Here is a 14,701-nt window from a genome sequence, read left to right as displayed (position 1 = left end):
ATTTTCAGGGGAATGTAGCCTTGACAGCGAGGTTTATGGTACCAAGACTAGTTCTAGTGTAATGAAGTGTATTTCAGGGTGCAAGTAATTGATTGTGATAGGGGGCTGCCCAGTCAGGGGCTCAGATAGACGTTTCTGTGCAATGTGTTCGTGAGAATAAGAATAGGAGGATTGAGCAGATGAATGTCTGGCTGGGGAGCTGGTGCATAGGGGCAGGGATTCCCATTTTTTGGATCATTGTAATCTCTTTTGGGGTATAAGTGACCTGCATAAGAAGGACGGTTTGCACCTAAATTGGAAGGGGAGTGATATCGTTATGTGGAGATTGGCTTGTGCTACATGGGTGGCTTTAAACTTCGTCAGCGAGGTGGGGCAGTGGAGGGGATGTTGGGTGGCTGGAAATGGGACCCAAAGAAATTTTGAGGAAAACGTATGTCTGAGGCAGGTACGTTAGATAAGGGGAGCAAGTTAAATTGACTTTATAAATAGGGAAAGTCAAGAAAGTGTGGGAAATTGGGATTCTATGTCATTGAGTCACTCTTGATGTCATATCCATTCCGCCTCTTTTATCCCAAAAATCTCTATTCACTCTGCCTCCAATCAAAATTCACAGCACATGCTATCATTGTTCCAAGTTAATAACATCAGGGCATATACAACATTCAAAGTAAAGCTTCCCCGATATTGTACTCATCTAAACCACACAGAGCAAATTGAGAATGGAGTTAGATATAGAGTAAAGCTTCCTGTGTAGTCAAACACTGTCAGGACAAAACCAGCAAGGGGAGCTCTGTCGATGGTAGTCTCATAGACTCTGCAGTGTGGAAACAGGCCATTCAACCCAACAAGTCCATACCAACTCTCCGAAGACCATACCACCCAGATTCACCCCCCTATCCAATCCCTGCAACCCTGCAGTTTCCATGGCTAATCCTCCTAGCCTACATATCCCTGGACACTAGAAGAAATTTAGCACAGCCTATCGACCTAACCTGCACACGTTTTAACTGTGGGAGGAAACCAGAGCACCCGCAGGAAACCGACACCGACACAGGGAGAATGTGCAAACTCCACACAGACAGTCACCCAAGATGGGAGCTCAGCTCGGGTCCCTGGCGCTGTGAGGCAGCAGTGCTAACCACTGAGCCACCGTGCTGGCTCCTGAGCATGTATTGTAGTCATATATTTGAAGGATAGGCATAACCCAAACAGATATGTAGAGTTAAACTCAGTCTAAACAATCTCCATCACATTCCCTCGGACACACACATACACATACTAAGACACAATCCTGAACTCTTAACTATGATGCAGATGGCACCGAAATGGTGGTGTAGTGGATAGTGAAGTTTACCTCAGAGTACAACAGGACCTTGATCAGATGGCCCGAGGAGTGGCAGATGGAATTTAATTTAGATAAATGTGAGGTTCTGCATTTTGGAAATGCAAATCATAGGAGGACTTATGCACTTAATGGTAAGGTCCTTGAGAAAGTTGTCAAGCAAGGAAACCTTGGGGTGCAGGCTCATTGTTCATTGAAAGTGGAGTCCAGGTAGGCATAGTTGTGAAGAAGACATTTGGTGCGCTTGCCCTTATTGGTCAGTGCATTGTTTATGGGGGTTTGGAGGTCGTGTTGTAGCTGTACGGGACATTGGAAAGGCCACATTTGGAATACAGCATTTAATTCTGGTCTGCATGTCTATGGAAATATGTGACAAAACTTGAAAGAGTTCAGAAAAGACTTACAAGAACGTTGCCAGGGTTGGAGGGTTTGAGGTACAGGGAGATGCTGAATAGGCTGGGGCCATTTCCCCTGGAGCGTCAGAGACTGAGGGGTGAATTATAAAGGTTTATACCATCATGAGAGGCATGGATAGGCTGAATAACCAAGATATGTTCCCCAGGGTATGAGAGTCCAAAACTAGAAGACATGGGTTTAAGGTAAGAGGGGTAAGTTTTTCATGCAGAGGGTGGTGCATGTCTGGAATAATCTGCCAAAGGAGGTTTTTGAGGCTTGTACAATTACGACATTAAAAAAAATCTGCGTATAGGAAGGGTTTAGAGGAATATGGGCCAATTGCTGACAAATGGGACTAGATGTATTTAGGATATCTGATCGGCATGGACAAGTTGGAACTAAGGATTTGCTTCCCCACTGTACATCTCTCTCACACTATGACTGTAAATAGTCAAGGCAGGCGAGGGCAAAGCAGAGAATGAGGTAAGACTGCTAAATTAAACTACATATATTTCAATGCAAGAAACCTGACAGGTAAGGCAAATGAACTCAAGGTATGGTTGGGAACATGAGACTGGAATTTTATAGCTCTTATAGAAAGGTCGCTCAGGGAAAGGCAGGAGTGGCAACTTCATATTCCAGGGTATAGATACTATAGGAAGTATAGAAAGGGGGGCAAGAGAGGAGGGAGAGTGGCGTATTTCGTTCAGGATAACTTTACAGCTGCACTTAGGGAGCATATCTTTGGAAGCACATTCAGTGAAGTTATTTGGGTGGAACTGAGAAATAAGAAAGGGATGATAAACTGATTTTCACCAACGTTCCCACTTTATTGGGCAGCTCTGTGAGTAAATGAGGGTGGTGACTCAGAGATGCGGTGGTGGGTTCTCTCTTGGTGCAAAGTTGGCAGGTTGGTCACGCACAACCTCCTATCACTTTTTCTTCCTGGTAAATATTCACCTGCTCTCTGTACATCCCTCGCTCACTCTTCGCTTTCATTATCCTGCATTAAACATTTTCAACACCCGTGGAGATGGTTTGTGACCCGGGAAGAGTACTCTTAGCCTGAAGTCAGTTCAGAATGATCAGGTTTCCAATCGAAGACGAGAATGAGAACATCTGATATAAAGGAGGTGGGAAGCCAAGTGAGGGTCAAGTCCTGAAGAGTTTCTGGTCCTGGGAAATGCCATTTTTGGAGGGGTCCAAAAATCCAATCTTCTCCCAATCTGAATGAATGCCCAGTCTAAAAAAGGATCCAGTTCTGCTGAAAATGGATGGAATACTAGGGGCTATCTGTACATTGGAAGAATGTGAACCTCGGGACAGTGCAATCCATGAGAAGTTAAACTCTGGGAAAGGTCCAATGTTTGCAATCAGTTTGACCTGAGGATCTGTGTGCTGATACTGGGAGACCGCAATAGGGGTAGAGGTGTCTAATCCAAGTTTTCAAGAGGAAGGGCATGTGACAAGTCAATTCACTAATTTCAGTGTGGCTGTGTGGGGCTTAGTGTCTAATGGAGAAACTTAGCATGAAGCTTTAAGGATGTGAATTGGATCAAATCAAAGGCATTAATCATCATTAAAAAAGTAAACTGCTGAACTAACCCCAAGAGCGATTGTCTGCTCAGACACATCCCCAAACCTAGACGGAGGACATGAGAGAGATGGTTGATTCTTTTCAAATGTTATCCACTGATATGTCCCTGATGAAATCATTTTTGATGCTAAGATTCTTGCTATACTATGACGAGCTTTGGCTTTAAGAGGGATTTGTGCTGTCATGTGTCTCTTGAAAGTAACTGTTGTGAACCTGGTGCCAAACTGTCCACTCCATGAAAAGCAGGATAAATAGCTGTGTGGTTGGTTTTATGTAGATGAAAGAAACATGAATGCATGGGGTACAGTCAGGCTCACACAGACACAAGGTTTTAGTTTTGATTTCAGTTCTGGTCTTGGAGTTGGAGCTGCTTGATACAGATCTCTCTCTCTGCTGCTGCAAAAGAACTTGAGTTGTCTCTCCGCTGACAATCTGTTTCTTTCAAAATTTCATTCTGCTGGATTAGAGTGAGGAGACCGCACGTGAGACTAACACTTTTTTGCTGAATTTTCGTAAGCCAACGACGTGTTTATGGGATGCTTTGAAATTGGTAGAGTTGACGAGTAGCATTAACAATATATATTATTTGTTAAGTATTTCCGTGGAGTTAAAGTTAAGACATTTCTGTTTGTATTTTAACTGTAGACTAAGAATAAAGTCTGTTTTTCTCAAAGCCTAATTTGAACAATCATATAAAATCTGGAATGAAGCACCTTACAATTGCTTTTAAACAAGATTAAAGTTAGGCCTAGGCTATCTCCTTGATCTATTTTGAGGATGTTTGGTCTGGTCAATAAGGACACAGTCTGCATTAGACACATAGAATGTTTAAATCACTAACTTCCTGGCTTTCCAGCTTTTTTTTCCTGTTTTCTACAGTTAATTTATTGGCGATTGTAATCCTGTCCCAGGGAAAATGCGGTCTCTCCACCTGCACTACTAATTACCTCGTGGCCATGGCAACAGGGGATCTACTGGTCATTATCACTGAGGTTATACTGAACCGGCTCCGGGGTTATTATTTTCCACAGTGCTTCTTGGATATCACCCCTGTGTGCAGTGTGATCAATGTCCTTTTGTGTGCAGCCACTGACTGCTCTGTCTGGTTCACTGTCACATTCTCCTTTGACAGGTTTGTGGCTATTTGTTGCCAGACACTCAAAAGAAAATATTGCACTGAAAGATTATCAATCATGATTCTAACAGCAACTGGTGTTCTGCTATTTTTGAGAAACATCCCCTTCTTTTTTGCAATTGAGCCTGGAGAGATAATCGACAATATGGCATGGTTCTGCTATCCAAAACCGGCCTATTATAGTGAACCTGGTTGGAAAGGATTTGACTTATTTGATAAGTTTTTGACACCATTGCTCCCATTTCTTTTAATCCTGTTGCTCAATGCTCTGACAATTAGACATATTTTAGTGGCCAGTCAAGTCCGGAAGGGACTGAGGGGTCAGGGCAAAGAAGTTAATCACAGAGACGCAGAGATGGAGAGCAGAAGGAAGTCGATGATTTTACTTTTCACCATATCCAGCAACTTCATCCTTCTTTGGTTAGTGTATGTCATAGATTTTGTATATTATAAGGTAACAGGACAAAAACCTATGCATTATAATGATTTCCAAATAGCTTTTCAACGGGTCGGGTACATGCTGCAGACCTTAAGTTGCTGCACAAATGCGTTTATTTATGGAGCAACTCAGTCTAAGTTCAGACAGCAGGTCAGGAGAACAGTGAAATGTTCATTTGCATCAATTACTCAATTAGCTGTGAAAAGAAACAAATAACTTCTCCCTATTGTTCCAGGCCTTGAGTGAAACCTTTCCAGTTCAGTTCCCAACAACTATACACAGAAAGAGCAGTTCTTCAGTAAACAAAAGCTATGGCTGGAGGATTAGAACTAATGGTGATTTCCCCTTCACCAGTTCCATTCTCACTTCTCACATCTGATCTTATTGATTATTGAAAATACTTTGGCGATTACCTCTCCCTTCAAAGAAACAGAGTTAAATAGAAGATAAGAACAGTAGCACGACATTGGGCTTCTCAAACCTGCTCCACCATTCAACATGATCATGGTTATCATTGAGCTCATTGCCTTTATCCACCCACCTCCCATATCCCTCTTCCCTTCAGCTACAAGAACGATATCTTCTGTATTCTTGATTTTATGATTAAAAGACATTTTTTGCCCTAAACTATGCTCTATGGTAATGAACTGAGTGAAGTAATGTCTCCTCATTTCAGTCCAAAAGGGTTTACCCCTTATCCTTAAACTATGACCCAGCTTCTGCAATCCCCACCATCAGTAACATCCTTCCTGCATCTAACTTGTCTTGTCCTGTACGGATTTTATAGGGTTCCATGAGATTATCTCCTCACTCTTCATAAACTCCAGTGAATACAATCCTAATAGACTCAATCTCTGCTCATACTTCAGCCCTGCCATCCCAGGAATCACTCTGGTAAAACTTCATTGCATTCCCTGTATAGCAAAAACATCTTTCCTCAGACAAAGAGACCAAACTGCACACAATGTTGTCTTGGCTATGCCTGAACTGCCATCACTCTCTGTCTCTTCAGCATACTTTTGAGCAGCTGGTATGTCCTCTCCTCTGGAAAAGGTTTACGTGTTCCTTTGTTCTTCACTCCACTCAAGGGACTCAAGGCAGGCATACAAAGAGGACCTTATGGTTGAACCTCAGCATGGTCATAGCTGTTTAATTTCACATCCTGCTCCTCCTGACGTGTTGAAAAGTGATCTCGCTCTCTCTGCCTCTCGCTCTCTGTCTCATTCTGTCTGTCTCTCTGCTTCACTCTGTATCTCTCTCACTCTGGCTCTCCGTATCCTTCTCTCTGTCTCCTGTCTCTGTTTCTCACTCTCCCTCTCTCTCTTTCTTGGTCTCACTCACTCTCTCTCTCTCTTTCTCTATGTCTTTCTCTGTCTCAGTCTGTCTCTGTCTCTGTCTCTCTCTCTCTCTCTCTCTCTGTCCTCCACTCTTTCCCTCCCTCTCTGTCTCTTTCTATCTCTTTCTCTTCCTTTCTTTGTCTCTGTCTCTCTCCCTCCCTTTCTGTCTCTTTCTCTCTCTCTCTCTTTCTGTCTCTCGGCTTCTATTTGTGTCTCATTCTCTCTGTCTCAAACTGTTTCTCTCTCTGTCTCTACTTTTCTTTATCCCCCTCTCTCTGTCTGTCTCTCTGTGTCTCATTGTCTCTCTGCCCCTCACAGACTGTGTGTGTGTGTGTGTGTGTGTGTGTGTGTGTGTGTGTGTGTGTGTGTGTGTGTGTGTGTGAGAGAGAGAGAGAGAGAGAGAGTGTGAGCCTGTCTGTCTGTCTGTCTCTCTTTCTTTTTCTTTCTCTATCTTTAATTTCAGTCTCTCTCTGTGTCTTACTCTCTCTGTCCATCTCTGTTTCTCTCAATCTCTCTCTCTCTCCACCACACCCACTGCCACCACCGCCCCCCCCCCCTCCCCCCCCCCCCCCCCCCCCCCCCCCCACCTCTCTCTCTCTCTCTCTCTTTCTCTGTCTCTCTCTCCGAATCTCTATGTGTATGTCTGTCACTCTCTGTTTCTGGCTGTCTCTCATTGTCTCCGTCTCCCTCTTTGTGTCTCAGTCGCTGTGTCTCTGTCTCTATCTTTCGCTGTGTCTCACTTTCTCTCTTGGCTTGTCTCTCTCTCGGTTTGTCTCTCTCTCTTCTCTATGTTTCACTCTCTCTCGTTACTCTGGCCAACCCTTGAATACATTGCGATTTTCCCAAACTGTGCCCCTCTTCGTTTCTATCTGTTTCCGTGATCTGGAGTTAAAAAATGTTGCAAAGTGTTGGTTTGAATTGCTTTTGGACGCTTTGATGCAGAAAATAAAAATAAAAGCTCTTGTTGCTGCTTCTGCTGCGGTTTCCATTACACTGTCTTTGCATTTTTCTCAGGGCTTCTTTCTTAACTGAGTTCAAAATCTTAAGTCTCTTCTGAACAATGACAAAAACCTCTGAACCAAAAGTTCTGACAACCATCTCTAACCCAAACCTTACCAATCCCAATAAGCCTTACTGCTCCCACAGCCCTATTGCGTAATTAATCCTAGCCCTATGGTGAGAAAAAATAAACATTTACACAAACCCCGACTTTAAATGTGTTCCTAATCCTAACTGAAGTCTAAATCGACCTGTAATTATTAATTTGATATAATTTGGAACAGTATCTTAACATTAAGCCGATATATAAGTCTGCACCCAGCTCTAACTCTGATCCTAAATTTTCAAATTCAAACAGCAAACAAATCGTAATTCTAGTCCAAAACTCAGCGTTAAAATAACCCAAAGGCTCACTGTAATCTTAACTTTATAAATAAACCTAAACTGCAACTCTAAGCCTGACTAAAGGCTGTGACGCTCATCCTAACTCCTCATTGCCGTGGCTTTCACTTAAACAATATTTCAAGTCCTTACCCCAACACTGAATTCAATCCAAATTTCAAAGTTAATCTCCTGTTGATTGTAAATGCCAAGTACCTTTGTGACTTCAATTGAAATAAATGTGAACCTTGACCTGAAGCATAAATTGACCATGATTGGGAACAGAAAACAGGCGCAGGAGGAGATTATTTATCCCTTCAAGCCTGTACCACCATTCAATACGATCATGGCTGATCATGCAATCTAAGTATTATATTCACGCCTTCTCTCCACACCCCTTGATCCCTTTAGCTGCAAATCACACGTCCATCTCCCTCTTGAACATCTCTAACGAACTGGCCCAACAACTTCCTGTGGGAGAGAATTCAAAAGGTTCACAACTGTCTCAGTGAAGAAATTCTTCTTCATCCCAGTCCTGAATGGCTTTCCCCTTATTCTTAGACCATGACCCCTAGTTCTCGACCTCCCCAACATCAGGAACATTCTCCCCGCATCTAGCTTCTCCATTCTAATCTATGTTTCTATGAGATCTCCCCTGATTGTTCTAAATTCCAGTGAGTACAAACCCAGTCGATCCGGTCTATCTTGATATGTCAGTCCTGTTATCAATCTGGTAAATCTTCGCTGGAATCCACAACAGCAAGAACATCCTTCCTCTGACTAGTAGACCAAAACTGCACAATAATCAAGGTGTGGCCTCAACAAGGTCCTGTATAACTACAGCTGCCATGAAGTTACTGGCTCACTTGTCACAAGCCGCTGATCAGGTGGGAATCAGTGAAGCCCGGTGTTGTCTCCTGAGTCTCTCAGGGAAAGAAGTTGTTCTGTAGATGTCTGCATGGCACCTTTGGTTGCTGCTCATTCCCAGATTCAGATCCTGCAGCTGGAAGGATCTCACGCAGCACGGTGGCTCAGTGGTCAGCACTGCTGCCTCACAATACCAGGGACCCGGGTTCAATTCCACCCTCGGGCAACTGTCTGTGTGGAGCTTGCACATTCTCCCCGAGTCTGTGCGCGTTTCCTCCCAAGTGCTCCGATTTATTCCCACAGTCCAAAGATGTGCAGGCTAGGTGGATTGGCCATGCTAAATTGCCCACAGTGTTCATGGATGTGTCAGTTAGTTGGGTGATAGGGGAATGGGTCTAGGTGGGATGCTCTGAGGTTCAGTGTGGACTTGTTGGGCCGAAGGGCCTGCTTCCACGCTGTAGAGATTCTGTGACCTAAAGTCATAGAATCACACAGCGCAGAAATGGCCCCTCGGCCCATTGAGTCTGAATGGACAATAACACCATGAAAGGTGCACTAATCCCCAATTGCCTGCACTTGTCCCATACCTTTGAATGTTATGATATTTCAAGTGTTCATCTACATATCTTTTTTCAAAGGTTGTAACTTTTCCAGCCTCCACTACCCTCCCAGGAGTGCATTCCAGATTCCCACTGCTGTTTGAGTGAAAAAGGTTTTTCCTGAGCCCCTTCTGAATCTCCTTCCCCTTACCCCAAAACGATACACCTCGTGATTGAACCCTCAACCAAGGGGAACAGCTGCTGTCTATTCACCCTGTCCATACCTCTCATAATCTTATACACTTTAATGTCCCCCACTCCATCAGCCATCTCTGCTCTAAATAAAACAATCCAAGCCTATCTATTCTCTCCTTATAGGTCAATTTCTCCATCTCAAGCAATATCCTGGTGAACCTTCACTGTACCCTCACTATGACTGAGGTACTGCTACCATCCTGACTGTATAGAAGTACCATGAAGGGATGTGTAACATCTAACTGTGCCGACTTCCACTGTGGAAGTGCCGCTCCCACAACCACGGTCAGGGAACTGACAACTAAGGAGGAAACCTCAATGCAGCAACAGCAATGGAAGGGTTGGCATTTGAAGAGAGACTGAAAGAAATATTTCTCCATTCCCTGGATTCCAGATACAGTGGTACGCACACTGAAACACACCATAACCTCAAAAACCAAATAAGTGTAGACTCAGGAAATCAGAAGTCAAAAATGGAATTGCTGGAAAAGCTCAGCAAGCCTAGCAGCATCTGTGGAGACAAAGTAGAGTTTCGGGTACATGACCCTTCCTCAGAGCTGAATGAAGCTAGGAAAAGGTTGGTATATATACTGATCTGGTGTGTGGAAGTCGTGGTGGAGGAGTGAAGGATAAGTGGATATGGAGCCCAGAGAGAGAGAGAGAATTGCAGTTGAACAGACAAATGGATGGGTAAAGGTCAGAATGAATAGCCGCTACTGGGGACCATTAGTGGCTGACATCGGATTGTTTGTGATAGCTAAGAATGGCGTTTGGGAGTTGGGGTAAGGAAATGGGTGAAGAAGCTGCAGCCATAAAATTATTGAACTCGATATTGAGTTCTGAAGGCTGCAAGTAACTTTGGAAGCTACAACAGCCTTAATGCACAAACATTGTTTCTTCTGCCTGTACTTTATGGAATGATGGTTGAAGTAGTGAAGTATGGGTTATATAGAGCTGAGGTGAGGAGAAACCTCTTCATTCAGGATATCCTGAGTATGTTTAAATAGTGTATAGTGGCAACGTGTTGCAGCGTAGAGAGACCTGGGTGCTCTTGTGCAGGCAAATGGAAAATTGTCCTTCATTGCTACAGGGATGGACTTTAAAACCAGGGAGGTTATGCTGCAGCTGTAAAGGGTGTTGGTGAGGTTGTACCTGGAATATTGCGTACAGTTTTGGTATCCTTACTTGGGAAATAATCACCTGGCACCAGATGCGGTGCCAAGGATGTTCACTAGGTTGAATCTGGAGTTGGGAGGGTTAGAGAGTGATTGAGTAGACCGGACAATACTCATTGGATTTTAGAAGAATGAGGGGAATCTTACAAAAACGTATAAATTTATGAAGGGAAGAGACAAGATAGAAACAGGAAGTTTCCTTCCATTAGCAGGAGAAACTAGAACTAAGGGGCATTGCCTCAAAATAAGATATAGGATTGAGTTGCGGAGGAACCTCTTCTCCCAAAGGGTTGTGAATATGTGGAATTCCCTGCCCAGTGAGGCAGTTGAGGCTTCCTCGTTGTATGTTTTAAAGGTCAAGATTGATTTATGATCAGTAAGGGAAATAAGGCTTACTGCAGAGTTGGGGGTAGGTGGAGCTGAGTCCTTGATAAGATCAGCCATAACACAGGGTAAATGCTGGGAGGGTCTGGGAGCAGACAGCAATGTCTTCTTTTATTATTCATTCACAGGATAAGAGCATCGCTGGTTTTATTGCCAATCCCTAATTGCCCAGAGGACAATTATGTGGGTCTAGAGTTACATGTAGGCCTGACCAGGTAAACATGGCCAGATTTTTTCCTCAACAATTGACAATGTATTCATGGGCGCCGTTACACTCTTAATTCCATGTTTCAATCTAATTCCACCATCTGATTTTACAAGAGTTGGACACTGGTCCCCAGTATGTTACCTGGGTCAATGGATTAACAGTTTAGTAATAATTCCACTAGGCCATCGCTTCCCTTGATAGTCTCAGACTAAAGTTGTGCCAATCTAAAAGTGAGTTGAGGAGGAATTTCTTCTCTCCAAGAGTTACAAGTCTTTGGAGCACCTTGTCACAGAGAGTTGTGTGGGGAGAGTCCTTGTGTATATTTAAGGCTGAGAGAAATAGATTCTTGACCAGGAGAGGGATAATGCGTTACAGGGAAAGGACAGTGAAGTGGACGTGAGGATTTTCGGGTCAACAATGGTCCTATTGAATGATAGAGGGATTCTAGGGACTGAATGGCCTATTCCTGTTACGATTTAGTATGTTATATTCTTAAAGGGAGATTTTATGATACTATGATCAAACTCTTAAATAAGATGGCTTAGTTCTGAGATAGATCATTTGGATGATAAATCATACAGAGCGAGAGAGAATTAGAGACAGCGCGATGGGGAAAAGGGCGGTACAGAGAGAGAGGGAGAGATGTGGAAATGTTCACAAAGTGAGCTCAAGAGATTAGGACCAGCAAGTTGAAGGAACAGCCCAAACTAATCACTCACTCGAGGCATCTGGCACAAATTGTTTTCCTGCATAGGACCTTTAACACTTTCAGAATTTCCCAGAATATTTCAGGTTTAAATACATCGAATTTCGAGAAGAGAATGAGTCTATTTGGCACAGCAGGTCCTTGTGGTGTTCATTCTTCATGGAAGGCAATTCCAATGCCTTTTGAATATTAACCTCTGACAATTCCTCTATTGCTTTCTCCGTGACGTGTTGATCTAACATCCTGATAAACTCATCGTCGCCGTTCGTCTCAGCCAGTATCTGGGAGAATACACTCCATATTCTCATCCCATTCTGGGTGAAGAATTTCCTCTCATTGGTTTCACTTGTGCCTTTGTTTGCTCTTAAATTGTTTGCCTCTACTTTAGGCTCAAGCCTACAAGTAAAAATATCTTCCCTACATTGACCTTACCAAAACGTTTCATCATCCTGAAATTCCCTGTCATGTCTCCCCTCAATTTTGTCTTTTCTCTCGCATAAAGCACAATCATGCTCAATCAATCCTGATATTTATGACTTCCCTATTTGGGTATTTATACTGCTCCACCATTTAATGCAATCATGGCGGATCAAATCTTGACCTCAACTGTATTGTATTCCCACTCTCCGTCACACTTCAACCCTTCACTGATTAAAAATCTGTCTGTCTCCTCTTCAAATTTATCAGTGTCCCGGCATCGACCGCACTCTGGGAGTAAATGATTCCATAGATTCACAATGCTTTGAGAGAAGTGAGCCTTCCTTGTTTCTGTTTCCAATCTGTCAGCCCTCGTTTTGTCAATCTTCCTTGCACAATCCGCTGTGTCTCAAAATCTAATATACAACATTGAGACGCCAATGCAGGCCCGATCTTTCCAGCTTCAGTTTCAGAAATACGTTTGATTCTGAATGTGACCCTCTTTACCTTTCCTTATCCGAACAGATTTCGAGTTACTTAGTTACAGTTAACCCATTCATAACCTTAGTGACAAAGGAGTCAGAAATCTACTATGTGGTGAAGATTAATACAGGCAGGAGAGGGAAGTGGACCTAATTAACTAACTGTGTCCAAGGTGGTCACATGTGCAGGAAGTGCTCCGAGCTGCACAAGTTGGAGCTCTGGGTCTTGGAGCTCTAGCAGCGGCTGGGGAAACTGTGGCACGTTCTCGAAGCTGAGAGTTACGTGGGCAGCACGTTTAGAGGAGTGGTCACACTGCAGCTCAAGGGACCAGAGGAAAGAAGGGAATGGGTGACAACCACACAGTCCAGAAAGAACAGGCAAGTGGGCAGGAGTCACCTGGGACCCCACTCATTGTGCAGTATTCCATTTTAGAAGCTGATGTGGATGTTGGTACCTCAAAGGAATTCAGTCAGAGCCATGCTTCTGGCACCACAAACGGCATGACTGTACAGGCGGTAAGAGCAATCGTGATAGTGGATTATTTAGTCAGGGGAGCAGACAGGTGTGTCTGCAACTGAAGACTTGATTCCAGGAAGGTGTATTGAACCCCTGGCGCCAGGGTCAGAAACGTCACTGAATGGCTGCAGGACATCCTGAATGGATAAGGGGATGAGTCAGAGGTCGTGGTACATGTTGGTACCAATGATGTGGACAAAGTGAGGAGTGAGGTCTTGCTGGGCAGTAGATTAAAAAGCGGGACCTCAACGGCTGTAATCTCTCAATTACTCCCACAGTCACGTGCTAAAGATTATGGAAATAGGAAAATAGGGCAGATGAATATGTCCCTCGAGAGTTGATGCAAGGGGAAAGGTTTTGGATTCCTAGATCACTGGGACCATTTTTGTGGAAGGTGGGACATGTGCAATGGGACGGTCTGCTCCTGAACCACATTGGGACTAACGTCCTAGGCGTGTTAGTGCAGTTGGGAGGTGTTTAACCTACTCTGGCAGGAGGAGGGGACGCAGAATATTGATGAAATAGGGACACATCAAGCTACAGCAAAGGAAGCAAGTCAGAGTGAGTTCAGCTGTGTTGAGTGTCAAGAGAGTAGAGCAAGGTTGGGTGGCCTTTAAAGCTCAAGAGTGTAATAGGTAAAACTAATGAGTTGAAGAGAAAACCAAATGAACAGTGGATGTTCTAAATCAGAAACTAAGGAAGGGTCACTGGATCCGAAACGTTAACTCTGATTTCTCTTCTCAAATGCTGTCAGACCTGCTGGGCTTTTCCAGCCATTTCCGTTGATGAGTTAAAGACATGGAAGTATGATATTGTTGGCATCACAGACACATGGTTGGGGCAAGGGCTGGACTGGCAACTCAACATTCGAGAGTAGAGGATGTATAGGCGCTACAGAGGAGGGTGTAAAGAGGGTGATGGCATAACACTAATAGGAAAGGAGTCAATTAGTGCCATAAACAGAGACGCAATCTTGGAAGGGTCCTCAAAGAAGACTTTAAGTGTTGAAAACAGGAATTTTAAGTGGGCACCCAATTTACTGGAAGTGTATCACAGACCCCCAAAGAGTCAGCAGGAATTTAGGGAATAAACATGTAGACAATTCACAAGGTGTGTAAGGGCAATAATCAGATAATCATACTCGGGCATTTCAAATTCCCCAACATCAATTGGTATAGTCGTCGCGTTAAGGGTTTAGAGAATTGGATTTCTTGAAATATATCCAGGCGAGTTTTTTGTATCAATTAATAAATTTCCCATTTTCATCAGTTTTCAGCCTTTTCCCAGTCCTTTCCCTACGTTAACCTGCTTACTGGTAATTTGCAGCTTGCTGAGTAAATCTCTGAAACGAGATGCATTTTTTTCTTAAATAAAACAAAGAGGTATGGATGCTGGAGATTTGGAACCAAAACAGAAATTGCTGGAGAAAATCAGCAGGCCTGGCAGCATCTGTGTAAAGTAAGAGCTGTTGAGCTTCCGTGTCCAGTGACCTTTCTTCAGAACTGGTACTGAGTTTCTCCAGCAA

General features: G+C 43.6%; 1 protein-coding gene across 1 annotated transcript in view; it reads left to right on the top strand.

The window, feature by feature from the left end:
* The window catches only part of LOC125488000 (probable G-protein coupled receptor 139), a 58,580-nt gene extending 45,645 nt beyond the window's left edge, over positions 1-12,935 (top strand). The window contains exons 4-5 of the mRNA XM_048620742.1: positions 4,215-5,059; positions 12,849-12,935. Coding sequence (XP_048476699.1) covers positions 4,215-5,059; positions 12,849-12,935 — 932 coding nt within the window. The remainder of the gene's footprint in view (positions 1-4,214; positions 5,060-12,848) is intronic.
* Positions 12,936-14,701: the final 1,766 nt, after the last annotated feature.

Source organism: Rhincodon typus, chromosome 48 (assembly GCF_021869965.1).
Source record: "Rhincodon typus isolate 14 chromosome 48, sRhiTyp1.1, whole genome shotgun sequence".
NCBI lineage: Eukaryota > Metazoa > Chordata > Chondrichthyes > Orectolobiformes > Rhincodontidae > Rhincodon > Rhincodon typus.
This window is presented reverse-complemented; position numbering and strand designations above follow the sequence as displayed.